The following is a 22042-nucleotide window of genomic DNA, read 5'->3' as shown; positions in this document are numbered from 1 at the left end:
TGAATAATGAGGTACTGAATGCCTGACATTTTTTTACAACTTTCTCTGGATGAACAGAAATAATGATATCCTTGAGAGATCTATTCCCTCAATTTTTTTGAGGTCACGAAAAATATGTGAGCAAGAAGAAATTTCCAGAAATAATTTTAACATGCCCAGTATTTGATAAGAAAATTCCACATCTTATAATCCAGTCATTTAAGCTTAAATTAGGTAAGAATCTTGGAATTCGAGATACCCAGCTGTAAGTCTGTAAATACTTGTATATTGACACCCTAAAAGTTGTCTCAGAACCTACATATGGTAGGGTGTAAGCAACTATTAAATTTCAAGGTCAAAGATCGCAAAAATCAGATTTTTGCGCTTTTTTTGGAAATATCTCATTTCCTATGGGTTTTTTGCTATTTGTATTTATTATCAATATTGTAGAATACAAAATTCTCTACAAATTTTGTTTAAAAAAATTTTTTATACGGTGAACCGTTTTCGAGATAGAGGGCGGAGAGCGCGCGGTCACAGCATCACTTCAGGTCAACCGGTGCCTCCGGTCGAAAACGCGCCATATATAGTTGATGAACTATCGATAAATCAATGATTATAAATAGTTGTCAATTTTTATTAACTATTATACTATATTTTATCATTTTCTTCATGCATTAAATCTATATCTATTCAATAATACTGATAACCGTTTACTAAAATTAAAAAATAATTAAGAGAAAAACTTAAATAATAATATAATTACATTCCCATTTACACTAATGACATTTTAAATAGAAAATAATTTAGTGCCTCTTTAAAATCTGTAAATTTTAAAATTCTTCCACTACGTCGAAAATTATACCTGGGAACTCAAACCTTATTGGCAGTCTATAATGCTCCGAAATCTGTGAAAAGTCTCGATCATCATCGTTATATGCATTACGCCAAGTCTACAAAACTTAATAAACCTGTGCAGCTTTCAAATATTCCACCAACAAGTGCAGCTGCTCATCAACATTTCAACCGTGTATATTATCAAGTTCGAACTTGGTTAGGACATGATTTGGAACCCCAGGTATGGGGTTGGGCAATGCGAAACGATTTTCTGGAGCCTATCATGACAATTTTACCACTGCTCCAGAAGATTTGCTAAATACAATTTTCGGCAACTGCAAGAGTGGTTGTGGTTCGCGATGCGGATGCAGGAAAGCGGGCTTGCAATGCTCTTTAGCTTGTGGCCAATGTAATGGGCAAGCTTGTCTCAATGCTCTACCATATCAGAGCGACATTAACGAAGATGGAACCTTTGACCCCGAAATCATGGAAGAACTTGAGACAAATGTCGTTGAAGACGATAATGAAGACCAGTTTGAAATTTACCAGCAGCCAGAAGATGACGATGAAGAGAAAGAAGATGATTAAAATTATAAATTGTAGTTTTTGTACCCTTTATTCCATTTCTTTACTTTCAGTAAAAATAAATGTATTCAATAACATTTTTTAATAAAAAGATTAATTCATAATTTATTTATTTTTTTCATCATGTAAGAAGTTATAAATATTAATTAGGTTAAAATTCAAATATAATTCCTATATTTTCATTAACAATTCTGCAATTACATGGGCAGGTAAGTGTTGTTAAATAAATTAATACTGAATAAAAAGTGGATAAGTTAGGAAAAAAATGATAAAATATAATATAATAGTTAATAAAAATTGACAAATATATATAATCATTGATTTATCGATAGTTCATCAACTATATATGGCGCGTTTTCGACCGGAGGCACCGGTTGACTTGAAGTGATGCTGTGACCGCGTGCTCTCCGCCCTCTATCTCGAAAACGGTTCACCGTATAAAACATTTTTTAAACAAAATTTGTAGAGAATTTTGTATTCTACAATATTGATAATGAATACAAATAGCAAAAAACCCATAGGAAATGAGATATTTCCAAAAATAGCGCAAAAAACCGATTTTTGTGACCTTTGACCTTGAAATTTAATAGTTGCTTACACCCTACCATATGTAGGTTTTGAGACAACTTTTAGGGTGTCAATATACAAGTATTTACAGACTTACAGCTGGGTATCTCGAATTCCGAGGTGAACTTACTATAATGACTGGACTATTACTGAAGCAAGACAAGCTTCACCAATTTGACAGATTTTGATCCTATATTATGGATTCTATAATCATAAACTATGAGGGGACTATGACCTGTCCCATCATAAACCACTGTGAAAGTATTAGAGGAACAATAAGATCAAATTCATGAATTTGATCATCAAGTAGTACTTCAATCATATGAAATAAGTTGATAATCGGAAGCATATATATTGAATCAAAAATTTTCACTCAACAGTTTGATTTCCGAAAATATGTCATACAGTGCGGTCGTAAAAAGTTTCATCCCTTTTAGATTTATGAAATAGAAAAGATTTCAATGTCGTACAAAGTTTACTGAGAAGACATAATTTCCAGAAAATTTTGATTAGGAGAATAATAGTCGCCGAGAGAACGCTGTAATTTTTTTCAATGGAAATGGGTACATTGAATAGGTCTTTCAATTATCTACCCAATGATGGTTCAATTACAAAAGTCGAAACATCCATTGGTGAGTATTAGAAGCTTCAAAGAGAATCATTGAGAATCTGCAAACGAACGATACGTTTTTTATATTGTGCTTTAATAACATATACGAGTATGAATATTTTCAAAAAGGAATATACAACAAATTTATTTTTTATCGACATGCTATAATAATAATAATGTGAGAGAACTAAAATTTCACAATTCTTCAAAGGGGAAAAATACAATATTAGTTACATATGTATGAATATGTTAATATAAAATATTATAGAAAATATTTATTTATTTTTATTTATTTTATTCATTCATTAAAATTTAATGCCCTTTTTGTTCATAAATATTTTTTTGATAATTTATTTAAGTCCGATTGTGTTTGGAAAACTGAGATCCTCAACAAGTTTTGTCAATTTTCATCCATCAAACCCGTTCAATAGTTTGATTTTATTAAAATAATTCTTGAAAATGTTTGTTCGCATAAATAAGTGCCTGAAAAAATACGAATCATTGATTTTGCAAAATTTTTTAAACAGGGCAACTTATTTTCTGGTAGATTTGAATAGAATGCAAATGAGTTATTTTCATCAAAATAATTTTCATACATATACATTGTTAGATAGCAAATCAATTAACATTAGTTGTAAATTTTCTGGTGCTTATACATCAATATCAAATTTTGAAGGATTTTCAAATATCAATATGTCCATTTATTTTACATGAAAATCTTGAAACGATGACGAAAATTTTCATCCAGTACTTTTAGTGACGCAATAAAAATAAAATATTCGAAGGACACTGTTTTTTTTCAATTCAAATATACTTTATTGTCTGAAGAATAAATTCTTATTGACAAATCCTTGTGCGAAATATAAATAACATATACACTATTAAAATATTCATGCAGTCATTGTTTACTGGCGTTGAATTTGGTCATTATTACGTCTTGGTCAAAGACGAAACGGACTGGTTTAAGTTTGAAGATAGTCGTGTCACGAAGTGTTCTGGCGATGCATTGAATCTATTGGAGCCTCTGGAGACACTGACATTGGTTGATCAAGATCTTCAGATGATGTGGTGCTGCAGGTTTTTCCAGGTTTTCCTGCAGCTGAAAAAGCAAATGCGCCACTGGAATCAATGAAGTTGCCCCGGAGCGACAATTTATTTTTATTGTTGTTTTATTTTCATCGTTGTTTTAATAAAACATAATACATATACAATAAATCACAAAAGTAAAATCACTGAAAGTAAGTGATAACATGAATTGAAAAGAGATATGTAAATAATAATAACCTAATACTAACGTTCAGGATAGAAGAACATGGTCAATAAATTAAATGAATCAATTTATACTAAATTGAATCAAATAAATAAAATACCGCAGATATTATAGTTTGTCTTCTCAAATAAAATTATCGTCATAGAATTCTGCTAAGCTATAATAAGATCTCACAGAAAGCAAATCTTCCAACTCTTTCTTGAGGGCTCTAAGGTCATTTGTGGTTCTTATAGCTTGAGGAAGGTAATTGAACATTTTGAGACCGTTGTAAATGATGGAATCTTTAACTAGGGTCGAAGAAGGCAGCGGTAATTTGAAGCTGGATCTTTGCCTGGTTTGATACATTGGCTCATCCAAGTTGTTAAACAATACCCTATTTTTGAAGAGAAGGCAGATTGTCTCATATATGAATAAGGAGACCACAGTTAGGATTCTGTTAGAGGCAAAAAGAGGCCGACAAGAGTCCCTAGGCTTGGCTTTGCATATGCATTGTATTGGACGTTTTTGTATTAGTAATACTGATTGAAGACATGTGGTAGAATACACACCCCAAAAGCAAATACCATAACGAAGATGGGATTCAAAAAGGGAATAATAAACCATTCTTTTTAAACGATTGCAAAATAGGAAACTGACAGCAGTTATTCTTTCCAAGTTGACGAATTAACAACTTTATTTTGGGCTGGAAACTTGTGATTTCCGTAAATATCTCGTTGATTTACTCTGCTTTCCTCGTAGTTATTATATTTAATTTATTGAGGTCAGTTGTGATGTCCAGAAAAAACCTAACTCGCTTATCTATTTAAAATTCGATAATTCTTGTATATTATTTCCTTTTCCTGTCGAAAACATTTCAATCTCTGATCTATCAAAAAATTTCAAATTTCTCATGGCTGAGCCATCTTATTTCAAAAAAATAACTGTTATCCTCATATTCTGCATAAATTTTATTTGAGAAATTTCGGAATGTTCGATGGTTCACACCGTTTTTGGAAGTATAATTGAAGGACTTTACTACAATGTTCATAACATTTTCCAATTCACAACTTTTGCGCAAAGTGTATGTTGTATGTTGATGGATAATAAATACAATGAAGTTACAGTGGAGGCTGTGTGTTATTTTATTCTCTCAATTTTTTATTGATCATGCCCACCAAACCAGTATTATGACCCGTCATGTTCTTTGCACCATCAGTTTTCACATTTTTAAATTTTTCCCACTTGAGATCGTACATAATGAAAACATCTAATAGTTGTAAAAATATAACTTTACCTTTTGTATTCCCATGGCGGCTTTTTGATGAAGCAAGTTCTTTCGTTACACAAAGTTGTTCATTTCTCGGATAGAAATCAACAATTGAGACGGGCTACTTATATCGTTGCTTTTATCAAGTGCTAGTGAAAAACTAATAGGTTTGAATTTATCAAACCTATTAGTTTACCAATGCCGAACTTTGTCCGTTACATTTTTTAGAAAAGTTTTGTTGTGCTTCTTATAATTTTTGTAAAGAATCAATTTTATATTCTGAATTGAGATTCATACAAAAAAATCATAAGAATGGTCCAACTGTTCTTTAGTTCTTTTAGTATTATTATATTCATTGATGAAATATCATATTTCTATACTTATTTTTCTAATTCCGATGAAGACAAATCCACACTTTTTTTCTGTCAATAATGAGTAAATAAAAGATTTTTTCAACGTAAACACTGTTCGACCTTGATATATTGTCGAAAATACCAAGGAAGGGAGGATCTCCTACTCTTCTTACGTACGCACTCTAGACAATTGATGCATTAGAGGAACACTGTGATAAACAAACACTGTGATAAACACCGCTTCTGTAGACGTTTTATAGTATACATGGAATACTCTTCCATCTTATGCTCTCCCAGTAAAAGCGGTAACACCCTCAGGACGCAGAAATAAGTGGAACCATCTATTAGTATGACACCCAAGTCAACTTGCTAAGTTTTTATGTCATTGTTGGTGGTTTGACCAATGAACCGACAACTGCGTTAGCAGAAATTTGGGAAGCTTACCTGAAATGCTATTGGAAAACGAATCCACATGTTTCTAGAATTAATATGAAATCGAGAAAGGTTAATGCAGTCAAGCTGCTGGAAAATAATTCCATGAAAATCAAAAGATAAATAGATAAGTACTATTTTGATCATTCCCATATTGATTTCAATTCAAGAGCCACCGGTAGACAGCTGTTTCAGCCTATTGGGCATCGTCAGTACCGGGCAGGCGGTCTTCGATCGAAGACAAAATGAGAAAAAACCAAGAAAGTACTTGATAAAAATAGCTGCGTGAACGCAAGCGAAAGATAAGTGGAACCACTTGGCAAGTTGACTTGGGTGTCACACCAATAGGTGGTTCCACTTATGTTTCGCTTGCGTTTACGCAGCTATTTTTATCAAGTACTTTCTTGGTTTTTTGTCATTTTGTCTTCAATCGAGGACCGCCTGCCCGGTACTGAAGATGCCCAATAGCCTGAAACAGCTGTCTACCGGTGGCTCTTAGATTGAAATCAATATGGGAATGATCAAAAAAGTACTTATCTATTTATTTTCATGGAATTATTTTCCAGCAGCTTGACTGCATTAACCTTTCTAGATTTCATATCATTTCTAGAAACATGTGGATTCGTTTTCCGATGGCATTTCAGGTTAGCTTCCCAAATTTCTGCTACTGCAGTTATCGGTTGATTTGTCAAACCACCAACACTGACATAAAAACTTGGCAAGTTGACTTGGGTGTCACACCAATAGGTGGTTCCACTTATGTTTTGCTTACGTTTACGCAGCTATTTTTATCAAGTACTTTCTTGGTTTTTTCTCATTTTGTCTTTGTCTTTGTCTGGTTTCCTGGAAATCAGTTCAGCATATTCCTATCCGTGGGAACTTTAGATTTAATATATTCATATATATCATCGCAGATAGCATTATCAAGACTTGGTATCGCTCGTTTTTCGTGAGACGTGACTTCTTAACACAAATCATTAAAACATTTTTTCTTATGATGCATTACATATTATTAACTTTGTATAAATTTTTTGATTCAACTCGGCAATACGTCATAATTCATCCCATCCCCATTACCTACTTACTTCCTTCAAGTTTTGGATCGATCATCCCCTATTTCTCGAAATTATAATGCAATATTTGGAAATGAGATATATCTTTTTGAAAATACTATAAACAAAATAGATATCCATACACATGAAATCATATCTCGTTTTCAAGAAAATAGTGGATTCTTAGCATAGTTGCTTTTAGAGGTAGAAAATGCACGATTTTGAAAACCGAGAGGGAGTTGTGAAGTGAGTAAATTCTCTTTCAGCATGGCGACAGGCTCAAATGGGGTGGTCTACTCAATGGATATGGCCGTTCCCATTAGCACCCCCAGGTATGTGAAACAACACTCAAGAGAAATTGCATGCTGATCAAAGGTTAACAAGTCATCACGAATATTTTTTAGAGACTCATTAGGACATATCATCAAACCCATTGGGCATTTTATGAAACTATCCAATGTTTTGTAAACTTTGAATCATGCAATGAATACTACCCTAATTCCACCAGACCTTAATTGGTTAGCTGAAGTTCAGATGAGACTACGGCCGTCAAGCAAGCACTTCTGACCAGTAGTGTAAGCTGATGTAGTGAACCTCTATCCTGAAAAATAACTTTCCCAAGTAGACGTATCTTAATAAGCCACAGAAAGACTGTGATAGTAATAATGTCTTCTCTGTTGATTGTAGGGGTTTCGGATTTATCACCTTCACCGATCCAGCTAGCGTTGATAAAGTTCTGGCACAAGGCACTCATGAACTCGACGGCAAGAAGGTAGGTGGTATCATTTATTTGTTTATTTCAGTTATATTATTTATAGTTCACAGTAAAGAAGACAAAAATATCAGTAATATGATTATAGCAGGATAAAGTTAGGATACTTGACCCAGAATTCATTTTCGTGAAAACTGCTCTCATAATTTATATATCAAGAATGAAACAGAGAATTAGTGCCCCATAAATCTCCAGTAATCTATTTTTTGAGTTACCTACTGGGTCAGCTATCCTCTTTCATGAGAATACTTTACACAGCTCTTGATGAATGAAAAAATCGATTATAAAAAATGCATGAAAACAATAAACCCCAATTTGTAAACTCTCTGTTCTTCAGATATATGAGTAAATATGTACAAATAAATGATTTAGGACTTTGGAATATCTGGCACTGAATCAAAAAGTAAAGTTAATCAGTAAAATTTTGTATTTATGTTTTGAAGTGAAATTTATGATTCCATAATTTTTTATTAGAAATAGGGAGGGTCAATTGTCTCTTCGATCTGTTCAACGTTTATCTCTGAAATGCGATAACAATCGGGGAACGAATTGCTGAGCTGTTGGAGTGGTCTTACGCTATGTTTGTGGCAAACCAAGCAGGAATTCAACACATTACATTTTTCTTGATGGAAAAGTGGCATTTCAAAAAATATTCGAACAGTAGTTGACAGTTACAATAATTTATGATATTGCTATGACATATTCGAGAAAGTTTGACAAATAGTATTTCAAGAAAGTTTCAAGGCAACTTGATTACTCATAATAATTATGTTTTATCGAATCGAACACATGTGACGCTCCAGTATTTCCGGTTCTGTACAAAAACCGCTTCAATATTCTCACAGCAGATATATTTTGATTCACAAAATGAATATGGCTAGTGGAATGGCTTAAAGATGGAAATTATCGTTCTGTAAATTAATATCAAATAACTCAGTGGTGTCAAGTACGGCATGATGATCATGGGTTTCACAAGTTAAAATCTCAGCGCAATTTTTTCTTTTTGCTGTTAGTAACAAAATATTGTCATTCGTATAGGTACCAAAAATGGATGTTTGGATAATCATGAGGTTTTATTTGCCAAAACAAAGACATTTTTTGTACTGGTAAAATAAATAAATATTTCCACATAAGTCGTTCATTTTCAAGAAATGATGTGAGCTTTGTTGTTGAGAATGTTTTTACAAATCGATTTGTATGATTTTTTGGGCATCGAGAAAGCCATTGAAATTGCTACTAGTTTGCCCATTTAACCAAATTTGTAGCATCAATAATAACAGAATTGGCATTGGTGCTGACTCAATCACCCTGTGTATGATTTCTTGACTCAAGGTCAGTTCATAAACTTGAAAAATTCACCAGTTTGATCAAATCGGATTTCTAGAATTTTTAACTGATCGAAGAATTGACTTCCAACCGACGAAGGGATTGGTGTTTCAAAAAAATCAAAATACCAACAATATTCCATAAATGAGGTACATGCAACAGTGCATAATCATGAGTTATATTTTTTTAATTAATGTAATTATTCAAATGTTCTTCATGTACTTCTTCGTTAATGAATTCCAATCTAGTTTCAATTCACAATTGCCTTTGTTTTACCCCACAGTAAAACTCATTTGCAGCTTTCTCTTTAATGTGGTCTTCTTCTCCCCGATTTACTTTGATTTCGTAATTGTAACAAACGCATTTCAACCCGACCATTAATTTTGTTCAAAACGGATTGGCTGTTGTTTTCGGAAAGAATTATTTTGTCTGATGATATCTAATGAATTTAATGGATTTTGTGTGTATGGAGTTCCTGATTATGACATAACTAGGTTTGAATTGTTATGTTGTTTTTCGGGAATATAAAGATATCTCCACACAAAAATTATTCACCACCCTGAATGTTTTCGGTTTATTATTTTAGTAGAAAGGTTTAATAATGATTTTGTCGATTCACTGCTATAACCATTTAGTCTAATATATAAGCTTTCGAGTCAGTTGCAAAGTTCATAGAGTTTAAACGGAACCCATTAGAATTTCAGTTGAACCAGTAGTCGTTACTGCCCTTTAGGCTTACCAACACTTAGTGAAATGATTTTTATAAAATATGTGATTCCTTCTTTGTATTTCTGCGACTTTTTTGTATGAAATAGATGTGGTTATACAATGAAATATAACAGTAAAGCAAATATCAGAGGAGAATGTTTCTGATGAAAGCATATACAAGAGAACTTTGCAGAAAAATAGCCGTTTCGTCGCGATGACAACAACAATTTTTATTTTTTTACAATGTTTCTTAAATGATGTCATTGATTTCATATAGTGATTACTTGTAATATTTATGAAAAAAGTTCAGGGTGTTGAAATTTCACTAAAAATATTGTTGTTCTATGAATAATTCAAAAGACTTTCCGTCGATTTTAATGAAACTAGATATGTTTGTTAGCAGTAACATATTTGCATAATAATTCCAGTGGCGTAACAAAGTGTTACCTAATTGATATACATGGTAAAAATCATTATATGCCACTGTTTTCCTACAAGTTTGATATTCGTATCAGATTGAACAATTAATGAAAAAAAACGTGTTTAAAGACAATCTTTCATCTTTTAAATGCACTAAATAAAAAAAAAATCAATTGTTTTATATAGGTTATTCTGTAACATACTCAAAAATTTTTCCACGCAAGATTACCTATTTTGTATCCATGGTAAGCCTCTTACTTACAGAATAACAGATTAAATTATGGAAGGAACTAGTTCTTCTTCAGTTCTTCTTCAGTTTGAGTGCATTTGTATGAAAGCTTTCTTGAAATTTTTTTTTATAATTTTCATTTTTAAATATTTTCAAATCGAATCAAATATTGGATATGTATTATGGAATAAGGGATACCAATTATGTACTTTTATTTAGGCACCTGTCAAACTTGACATAGTTGAAACAACTTATGAAATTATTATCGAAATGACATTTTTTGTGTAGTGAAAGAGAATGCTGATTGTTAACCACAGCAGGTACATTTCACTAGTATCGTGAAATTTTTTAAGAGTAGGTGACAAGTAGTATCATTAAATTGTTCCAGATAAAAAGAGAATGCTGATTGTTAACCATAGCAGGAACATTCCACAAGTATCGTGAAATTTTTTGACAGTAGGTGACAAGTAGTATCATTAAATTGTTTTAGCGTGCAAACACGGTTGTAGTAGTACATACTGTCGAGTAAATATGGATAACTCTTAATTAGCTGAAATACATTTCGTTAATGAACTGGCAGATGGAAATGCTGCGGAAGTCCGTCGACTCTATCGAGAAGGATATCCCAAATGAGATATTCCAGCAGAAAGCTGACGGCAATTCTTCAACAAGTACCCGAATAATAGATTCACAATTGAATGCCAGTCATCAAAGTGTGTGGAAGGTTTTGCATACACATTTATTGTATCCATACCACAAGCAACGGGTGCAGTAAGTGTTACCGCGAGATTTTTCTAAAAGATTGAATTTGTCAGTGGTTCCTTCAAAGAATTATACAAAATACCAATTTCACTTGTGGAGTTCTATTCACAGATGCTACTGTAGAAAGTGGATTTCAGCGGGAATTTTGGATGGATGTCGGAAATTTTTGGTGAACACCTCCTCCTCGACTCAATGGTGTCGAGACGAAATGTGTGATTTATGCACCACGGTGTACCTGATCATTTCAGTGTAACCGCTTGTGAATGTCTCACTGATATTTTTGTTTACGAATGGATAGGACGTGTGGCACCTCAACAACCTAAATCTCCAGACTTGAACCTTCTGAATTATTTCTTTTGAGCTACCCTCAATCGCTAGTTTATGCGATATCAGCTGTCGATGAAAGTGACTTGAGAAATAGAATTATGCATACATGTTCCATCTACTACAAACATATTTTCGAATGGCAACGAATATAAAAACTGATTTTTGATCTCAAATAATACGTAATTCCCATTTTTACGCCACTGACTGTGATCTCATGAAATTTAGCGATTTCAAATAATATCAAACTCAGCAAAAACATTAGCGAATTATTAGCAACGATTTGCTTTGAGACTTTCTAAAAAACTTTATTTGTACATTTAAGGCAAATGACTACAATTATTGTATGATATAAATGAGAAAACAAGGTGTAAAAATAAGTGCGCATATGACACAATGCTAAGAAAGCAGGCTGGATCGGCTAAAGACCTGGTCTGGGAACATGCATATGTAATGTAATAACGGTGTATAGTCGAAGTAACCTGTATTGTGAATAGTTGAAGCTATAGGCATCTCAATGGCAAAAAAAACAATACAGAGAAATAATGCCGCTGCCAACTAGTCCATGTAGACTGAAGAATTGCCGATTCCTATTGGATATTTTTTACTAACCTAGTTTTATGATTGGCTGAAGAGTCATAAAATTGAATTTTAAGTCATGTTACGGTGACGAATAGAATGTGGGGACGAGTATCGCCGTTGTGTCGTCAATGTTCACATCTGAAACTGATCGCGATTTGAGTGTTGAAATTCAATATTGGTGCAGTTATAATTACTTAAAATGTTTGTTATCTGTTTAAAATGGGGCGTCCTTGGACAAGTACTAATAGTAATAAGGAGTGTGATAACAACGCAGACTTTTTCCTGTGTAGTGATTCCAATAACGATGGTGAACAATGTGAAAAATAGATACCAGTGAATAAGATTCGGATGCATTTGAATACTGAAACACAGAGAGTATGTTTCAATGTATATAAAAATCTACATCTCAAGTTTGGTTTCGAGGGAAGCAACAGCAGATTTGACCAAAATTCCTTTCTCAACTGTACGTAAAATAGTCGAAAGCAAACCTTATGAACGCAAGACGCGATGTGATATGGAATTACCAAAACCTTCAAATTTTCATACAATAAAATCATTGAAAAAAACAATATACGACTGTTACAAAAGCAATGAGATTCCTACAAATGAAATCATAAGGAAGAAATTGAATACTTCCGGCCATAACGTGAGCTGCTGTGACAAAACTCTTCAGAATTGGATAAAGAAACTAGGATTTAGATTTGAAATAATAAACAAACGTCAAGCAGTTATGGAAGGCAGAAGAATAGTGGAATGGCGTAACAAATACTTAGAACCAATAACTAAATATAGACAAGAACAACGGCAAATTTTCTATTTGAATGAAACTTAGTATGCCACTCACGACACAGTTACGAAAGGGTGGACTGATGGTTCGAGAATGTGTACGCCTAACACGCCTGCAAACAAAGGATCGCGACTAATCATTGTGGGTTGCGGAGGAAGTAAAGGATGGGTTCCGAATCCTTTGAAATTATGTGGAGAAAAATTTGAGGACTGCAATATTGACTATCATAAGAACATGGAAGCTAATATTTTTTCAAGAATGATTTGAAAACACATTGATACCAAATTTGGATGCGAATAGTGTAATAGTTCTTGACAACGTTTCCTATCATTCGCGACAGCTTATCAAAGTAACGAATAAAAATTCGAAGAAAGATGAAATACAAAGTTTTTTAATGAATAACAATTTGTATTTTGAAGATAACTATACCAAAAACCAACTACTCGAAGTTTTACAGACAAAACATTTGAAAAAGTGTATGCCCTTGAGACTATTGCTGAAAAGTATGGATACACCATACTGAGACTTCCCCTTTATTTTTGTGCTTTCAATCCCATCGAGTTGATTTTGGGAAAATTAAAACAAAGCATCAGGCGTAAAAATAATTTTCCAAAATTTGATAAGACGTTAATGAAGCTAGTTAAAGAAGAAGTATCTAATATTAACGAAGAAGACTGGCAGAAAAGGATTACAAAAGTAATTTTAGTTGAAAAAGACTATATGGAGATTGGACACTTCCATATTGATGGTGAAAATAAATTCATTATTGATTTAAATGACGACAGTGATAGTGAAACAGAGAATATGGAAGATGAATCATCAGAAGCTTTCGAAGAAAGTTAGTGAAGTGTTTTTGAAGCGATCGTTTTTGTATATATGTGAATAAGTAGTATTCAGAAGTATTTTCAATCATCACTCTGTTATTTGTTTGAATCCCTACTTTCCCACTCATCTATATGAACTAAATATTAAATATATATATATATATATATATATATATATATATATATGCAGTCAAAACTACTGGGTTGTTGTTTAAAGAATACTCTTTGTTATATGGTCGAGCTTTCGAGAATGTTCATTCCCTATATCAAGAAAAATTGTAAAACGAATAGGTACAAAATGTACTTACTAACTTGAGCTTATAGTAATAAGTCAGACGGGGCAATGGAAAAAACAAAGGTAATACTTTTCATCTAGTAGACAATTGTCACACATTCAATTTAAAGTTTCAGAGAAAAAGTACAAAAAACTTATAATATTTATATTTAAACATTTAAAATTATTTCACTGGCCATGCTTGTCACTTACTCAGTGGCGTGGTCGCGACCAAAAAGAGAGAGGAAAGAGGAAATATTTAAAATTTGAAAATTGATATTATGAAAAGACATTTGAAGTTTGATGATTTGACAGTAAAATAACAACAAGATTACCAAAAGGCACACCAACCCCATGGCTGACACAACTAAAATCAAATGTATGACTCTGGGTACAGTGCTGCCAAACACTCATAACTGAAGTAAATGTTTTTTTTTGTAGACAGACTCAGCACTGTGCCCAAAACAAACACTATCTGTTGCTTGGTGAACTTGGAGGAATTAGTTCCAATTTCAAGATGTAATTATAAATATTGCTGAGGTTGTTGAGCTCAGTCTTTTTATTCATGTTATTAGTTTTCCTTTTAATAAAGAACATTTCTTTAAACGACCGTTTTTGTAAGTTGCTTTCAGTACACAAAACTTCAACTTCGGTGTAGGTCATCGTGTGTTCAGTGCTGATGACATGCTCTGCAATTGCACAGGTGGTTTTGTTTGTATTACACTCACTTTTATGTGAAGCTATGGGTCCAGATAAAATTCTAGATGTTTGACCAACATGTCTTGTCGCATGTATGACAAGGAATTTCATATACTACATTTGACTCACAACACTCAAAAAAGGGGGACAAACCGCGGACACGTGTTTCTGACTATTGGCCTCATCAGCGCGGTGCAGCCAAGTGTAAAGATGGGCAACACTTGTTTGCCGAAGGCAGGAAACAACACATACGCACGGAATCAACAAGCCAACTCATCAAGTCAAAAGTTGGAAAAAAAATCTTCGCCATAGAATTTCCTATAGTTTATCCCAAAACATTACAATATTTCCATTTGTTTCCTATCCCAACTGAAACAAATACCATACATAATCATCCCAAAAAACCTTACTTGGCTCTTGGAGAAAAAACATTCCAATATATGGACCAACCCTGTACACAAATCTAAGACATATACCTCTGCAATTAAAAAAACTTGAGTTTCCACCCAGAAAAAGAGTGCGTTGCCGCCCTTATTTACGACATGGAGGGTAGGTGTCCCCAGATGCCGATACAACCACCCACCCAAATATTCAATAAAATCAACGAGGGACGTAATATCGTAATCACCCCAGAAGAAAATAAAATCAAAATACTCAGAGGACCAATTCGTCACAGTCAAAGACAGCACCCTTCTACGAATTCCAACCAATTGCAGTTTCGAATACAAACTATATTAATTTGAAAACCGCCACAATCAAATTTTGGAAAACCATTTGTCTTGCAAAAAATCAACAATGAAGTGTTAGGTATTGAGACACTCAAAAGAAAACCTTTGAGGATAGTAAATTTACCACCGGAAGATATCCATCAACTTCAGAGACATATCGATGCAAAAAATCAACTATCAATAGACGACATCGATTATTACCAATCAACCGACTTGATTCTATGGACAATTATCTGCTTCATTTTACTGATTGATTCGGCCGTTACTTGATGAAGATCCATAGTAATTTCATAAACTACACTATTAACTCAGGTCCTTCATTTTGAGCCTGTAACAAAAAAGGTGGTTTTCTTAATTCTTTTATGTGAATTTTTTCATACTTTGTGTAATTTCTAGAGTTCTTTGATAGATTCGTTATTGAATTATCGGCCAGTATCGATAGTTATACTTTGGCAGGTGTCAAAAAAAGCAAAATACCTTACTAAAGCATAATATTTAGTTGTTTAAGCCCCTCAGAACATTATTTATGGTCCTCTGAAAAGTACAGGGACCATTTTTTATTCAAGAACGCATACGTCTGAATTCTCAATACCCTTTTTGTGTAGAGAAAGCTGTCTTTGGGCTGTTCCAGGGTGAAATAGAAGGTTGTATTATACCCTGATAATTGAAATTTGGTTTATATCGACTGTTGCTTGTAATTGTTTCAAAAGATCCATTTCTATAAGTCTGTTATATTCTTCATTAAAATCAAGAATATAAAATTTGTGACATTCCTCAATGTTGAAAATTTCAAATATTGTAATAACAGCCACTTCGTTCTGAAAAGAAATTTAACAACTAACGATTTTGGAAAAATGTATATGCTAAATTTGCACTCATGAGGCTACGAGTCCTACCTGTATCTATTAAAATTTGGGAACAAATATATATGGTGAATGGTTCTGTAAATGATTGAGATCTATATTTGTTATGCTGTGTTGTCCTGGGTCGAGGTATGGGCATTATTTTTCAAAAGAAAAATTCCCGGTTTCGTTAACATTTTCATAAGGGCACTGGCTGCATAAAGTATCCTGAAAATTTTCAAGCATTATGATCATTTTGATTATTTTGTTCATTTATAACACCTGAAAATATTCAATTCTGTATTTATTGCTTACCTTAAATTACATGCACTAATTGATTCAATCAATAGTCAACTTTGCCACAAAATTAAAATAAAAGGAGAGGAAAAATGGATATCTAACTTATTCCTGGCTTTTGTTCACTTTTCTGGTTCGCTGTTTTTTTGGGTCTCTGACATCACATCACAAATATAAAAAATGAAGTAAAAGGAATATCCTCAGAACTCATCAGTTCTCGAACCCTCAAACATCCAATCCATTCTGTAAGGTCTAAGGAAGATTAAAACTTGAATTTTAATCTTCCTCTTTGAAGATGATCACTTGGTGATCAAAACACGTCTCGAGGTGTTAAAAATAACGATTTGGTGTTGGAAAAAAAACTCCAGTAATATTCATTACTACACCAAAGGTTCCAAACAGTGCATCATAAATAAAATGCCATTTATGTAATTTCTATATTTCCAAAATCAGACAAATACAATACTCTATATCATTCATGATTCTCCCAATGGGACTCTATTTAGAATAAGAAAGGAGTAGGGATGACATGCGTATTTGGTTGATATAAAATACTGACTACAGGATGTCACACATTCAATCCAATATTTTGGTTAACACCTGATTTAGCCTCTTTGATACAAGACCTCCAAAGAATCCATCAAATGTCCAATGAGTCCCTTTAACTTTTATAAACAGACTTCAAACCCACGACGCAAAAATGCACGTAATTCAAAAACAACCGCTTTCTTCAGAAGAGAAGCAAGCATCATAAAGTTTAATTCAAACCATGACTCTCAACACCTTTTTGGCAGTATTGGAACCTACCATAGGACAGATAGTGAAAACGGAAATCCAGCATCCATTCTCAAAGCTATTCAAATAGTAAAACAAGAGCTACAACTCTCATATTTTCAACAACAGAAGTTGAACAACAATGCGAATACTATCCAGCCCGAAAAACCAAAATTCCACATTCAACAACACTCAACTCAACCAGCGAGATTTTGAAGAAATTATACAGCTAATTATCAAGAATACCAAAATCAGAAATATCATATATCAGTTTTATAAGTGCAGGAAGTTTTTTTTTTCATGTTATGAATTTTATGAACATTTCCACTCCATTTTCACCCCCTCAGGTGATTCGGTTATCAGGAATAACATATCCCAATCTTAAAGGCGTACAAATCCAATTTTCTATGGTAGGTTTTTTTGAAGTTCCACCCCATTTCCACACCTTTGGATGGCCTGTTCAACTATGGCGTGATATTTTTCTTGTTGATTCGATAATCAGGAATAAGATATCTCAATTTTGTGTGTGTACAAATTTAGTTTTTGATGATAACATTTTTGATAGTCTCCACCTAATATCCACCTCCTCAGATGCCCTGTAAAACTATGGCGTAATGTTTTTTATGTCGATTTAGTCATCAGAAATAACATATCATATTTTACAAATATTTCCACCCCATTTCCACCCCCAGACGGCCTATAAACTAGGACAGTTCATTGAGTCAGTCAACAATCCTGTCATATTGAAAAGTGGTAGGTGAACAAATTCAGTAAATGAAAAAATAAGAGTTCAATATTTGTTTCTCAGAGTACTCTGTTTATGTGGATAACTTCACACCCATAATTCCGACAGACTTCTCGGAGTTGACTTTTTAGAACACTATAATGGAATAGTTGATATAGAAAACAGAAATTTAATAACAGATTTCAAAACAATACCTCTTCTCAAGGTATCGGATGCTGAAAACATCTCGGTACATCCTCAACCTCCTATATTGCCTCAAATGCCCCAACTACCCCAAATTCCAATACCAAAATACCATATCAAACGAAACGAAACATTCGATAGATACCAGGGGCGCAAAACCAAAAGGAGAAAGTCAAAAGACAAATAAATAAAATGTTAGAGGAAGGAATCGTACGACCTTCTATTTCTCCGTTGTCATCCCCAGTGTTGTTTGTCAAAAAACATTGACGCATCTGGAAAACAGAAATGACGAGTAGTTGTCGACTGCCGAAAGTTAACTGAACTGACTGTAGATGACATATCCTAATGATATCAAATCTTCTCGATCAACTTCGCAAATAACAATATTTCACTAATCTTGACTTTGCTTCTGGTTTCCATCCAATCGAAATCGTACATTCCAAAAACGGCTTTCAGGTTAAAGGACGGCCATTGCGAATTACTCAGCTTTGTCCTCAAGAATGTCCCATCAACGTTTCAAAGGGTGATTAATAGCATTCAGAATAAGCGATGTATCTTTTACATGGACGACATCATCATTTACTCCCCTTCCATTCATGATCACATATTCAGACTAAAAGAAGTATTCAAGAGACTAATCTTAAAATCCAATCCGATAAGTGTGAATTCCTCAGAAAAATTCCAAACAAAAATGGACTAAAACCAAACCTCAAGAAAATTGATTGTATCATAAACTTCCCAGAACCTAAGAAGCAGAAAAAAATAAAATCCTTTCTTGGTTTAGCAAAATATAACAGGAGATTCATCCCAAATTTTGCAAAAATTTCATAACCTCTTACATAATTACTTCAAAAAGACACCCCTTTCATTTTCGGAAATGATTGTAAAAAATCATTCGAAAAATTGAAGCAAACTCTTGTTTCGACCCCAATACAAACTTCCTCTTTCTCAGTTAAATTTTTATCTTAAAGAGGATAACTTGGTAATCAGAACACGTGTTGAGGTGTTGGTGCTAAATCACGTTGAACATCAATTAGAAAATTTATTGAAAAACCAAATATCGGTAACTACTTCTACCATTCAAAATTTCAATAAAAAAACTGCAAGTCGATGAACAAACGTTCAACGAAGATATAAAAGTAATTGAGAGATCAATAATAAATTTAGTGATATAATGAGTCAAGTGGAAACAAAATTAGAATTCATATAGATTTGCGAAAAACTTATGGAGAGCTTTCTATATTTACAAGAAAGTATTGATGACGCTTTAGATTCTATCACACTTGCACGATTGAATATCATTCATTCTTCAACCATAACACCTGAACACTCGATGAATGCATTGCTGAAAATATTTCAAAATTTGATGAGGAAAAACTTTTCCCCTTGACCAAAACTAAAGAAAATTGCTAAATATCTTGAAACTATAGTTCTTGAAGCATTTCAAACCAAATCCAATTTGGTTTTCATGATCAAAATCCCACTAATAGAACCTGGTTCACATGTACTCGATTTAGCTCTTTTTGGTGACATTTTTCAGCCCTGTCCAAAGATTACGACAAAGGTGTCATTCGATTCGTATTTTTGCATAGAAAGTTAAAGGAAAGTTTCGAAAACGCGCCGATAAAAATTACAAAAGTTATAAACAATTAGGTGAAAAAAATGGGGCTTTAGTTTTTTCCTTATATCTCGGAAAATTTTCAAAATTTGAAAAGATCAATGAATTTGCGTGAAAAAAGTCCAAACTCCCGAAACTGTATCTCGATTATTTATAATTTTTACAGAGCCCTGAAAATAGAGCCAAAGCGGGTAATCTGGCTTCCGCGCACCTTTCGTCACTCTGACATGAAAAAAAATTATTCAAACATATTAAATGTAAATATTAAGGAATGAAAAAATTCATGTAATGTTGGGATACATCAATAAATAATAATCTGTAGTCAATAAATTTTCATCCCAATTGTAACGTTAATTATGAATTTGTTAATTAATAACTTTTTCTGAATTGAAAGTTAATATAAAAATCCCTATAATTATTAAACTAAAACCCTGGCTTTTTTTCCTTTGGTGAAGTTATCCTTAATAGGCAAAAAATAGATTATCGTTGCCGAAATGAAAAAAATTGTTATTTTCTATTTTTTTATCAACAATTGAAAATTATAATTTTATGAAAAATACATTACAATTTTTTTTTTATTGTTTCAATGTCTCATGGCTGAAAACTAATTAATAATATTTTTTTGTTTAATTTTTTACAGCTATTGTTAATAAATTTATTATAAACAAATACATTGTTTATAAAGCAATTCGAAATTTTTTTTGCATTATGTTAATTGAAAAAAATCATGATTTAAAAAAAAATGTTTTCCTAAAAAATTTCTTTGTTGCTAAAAATGCATTTGTTAGCTAACAATCGCTTTTTGCAACTGAATATTAAAATTAAAATAAAAAAATCCGGACAAAAAAATTGTTGTAATTGGGACTGATGTAGATCTTGCTGCTTTATTGATAGCTTTGACACCAGAGAATTAAAATATTCCAATGTGGAAACCACGAACATCTACCAAACAGTTGGATGTTATTTATGAAACCAGAAATAATAAGCACTTGAAAAATGTCATTCTGTTTGCGCATGCCTTTACAGGATGCGATACAACGAGCGCTATTTTCGGCGAAGGGAAAAAATTGCTGGATATTATAGATAAAAATCCTCAGCTGATGCAATACGTGGAAGTCTTCTACAATTCCGATGCCTCTCGTCAAGATATCGAAGTAGCTGGAGAGCGAATTATGCTGGCCTTGTACGGTCAATTCGATACTAATTCAACATCAGGCCAGTGTCGTATTCCTCGATTTTTAAGTATGATTGCGAAATCAAAGACTGCGATCAACTTAGCAACTTTACCTCCAACAGCAATAGCAACAGATTTATACTCATTTAGGACGTATTACCAAGTTCAGTTTTGGATTGGTAATTATAATTTGAATCTGGAAGAACGGAAATACTGGCGCCTGACAACTTACTTAAGCTGGTTAATTGTGCCTGCATAAGAGAGTGTAATAATCGATGTGGATGTAAAAAAGCTGGGCTTCCTTGCTCATCTTCATGCAAAAATTGTAAAGGTGAAACATGTTCTAACAGTACAAGGCCATCACTTGATGATGACAATGATGATACTGATATCATGATCGGTCGATTAAATGCTATCGATAGTAATCCCGATGGAAATGATGACGGCGTTAATGATTATAAAGTTTGTCCAGTGGGAGTTCAAGAATACTGTGAACCGATACTTGAAGAAGTCAAAGAGGAGGAGGTTCAAGGAACATCACGACAGAAGAAACCACAGATGATGAGCCACCGCTACTAAAACGATATAAAAGATTACAAAAAAAATAATAAAAATTATAATAAAACTTTTAACTGTACTATAAACATGATTTAATAAATTTTAAAAATAACTTTCCCTGAAAACTTGAAATTTTTCTTTTTTTAATAAATAACGATCAATAATTGAATAAATAATAGGACTACAACTTTAGTAAAAGGCTTGAATTGTTAATAAATTCATAATGAACAGAAAAGACTCGAAGCATATTTATCATAACTGCAATAGTTTGAAAGTTATTATAATTATAAAAGCGAAGGAGCGAATGAAAAAGACAAGTATCAAGGTATCACAATATTGAAAGTTTTATAAAAAATAGAATAATTAAAAAAACACAAATAGTTACTTTTATATGTTCATAACAATTTTTTTTAAAATAAACAATTAAAAAAAGAATAAAAAAAAAGTTTTTTCAAAACCTTAAAGAACAATAGAATTTATGATTT

The 22042-nt window shown here is 32.8% G+C and overlaps 1 protein-coding gene across 6 annotated transcripts in view; it reads left to right on the top strand.

Annotated features, from left to right (window-relative positions):
• The window catches only part of Rbp6 (RNA-binding protein 6), a 1483108-nt gene that overhangs the window by 728048 nt on the left and 733018 nt on the right, over positions 1–22042 (top strand). For 3 of the 6 annotated variants that reach the window (XM_074170375.1, XM_074170377.1, XM_074170378.1), the window contains 2 exons: positions 7198–7263; positions 7619–7703. In XM_074170375.1, coding sequence (XP_074026476.1) covers positions 7198–7263; positions 7619–7703 — 151 coding nt within the window. The remainder of the gene's footprint in view (positions 1–7197; positions 7264–7618; positions 7704–22042) is intronic. The other 3 variants (XM_074170376.1, XM_074170379.1, XM_074170380.1) reach the window with 1 other exon arrangement.

This window comes from Leptinotarsa decemlineata, unplaced genomic scaffold, assembly GCF_025532065.1.
Source record: "Leptinotarsa decemlineata unplaced genomic scaffold, Ldec_3_MD MMD2_P_RNA_scaffold_9, whole genome shotgun sequence".
Classification (NCBI taxonomy): Eukaryota; Metazoa; Arthropoda; class Insecta; order Coleoptera; family Chrysomelidae; genus Leptinotarsa; species Leptinotarsa decemlineata.
This window is presented reverse-complemented; position numbering and strand designations above follow the sequence as displayed.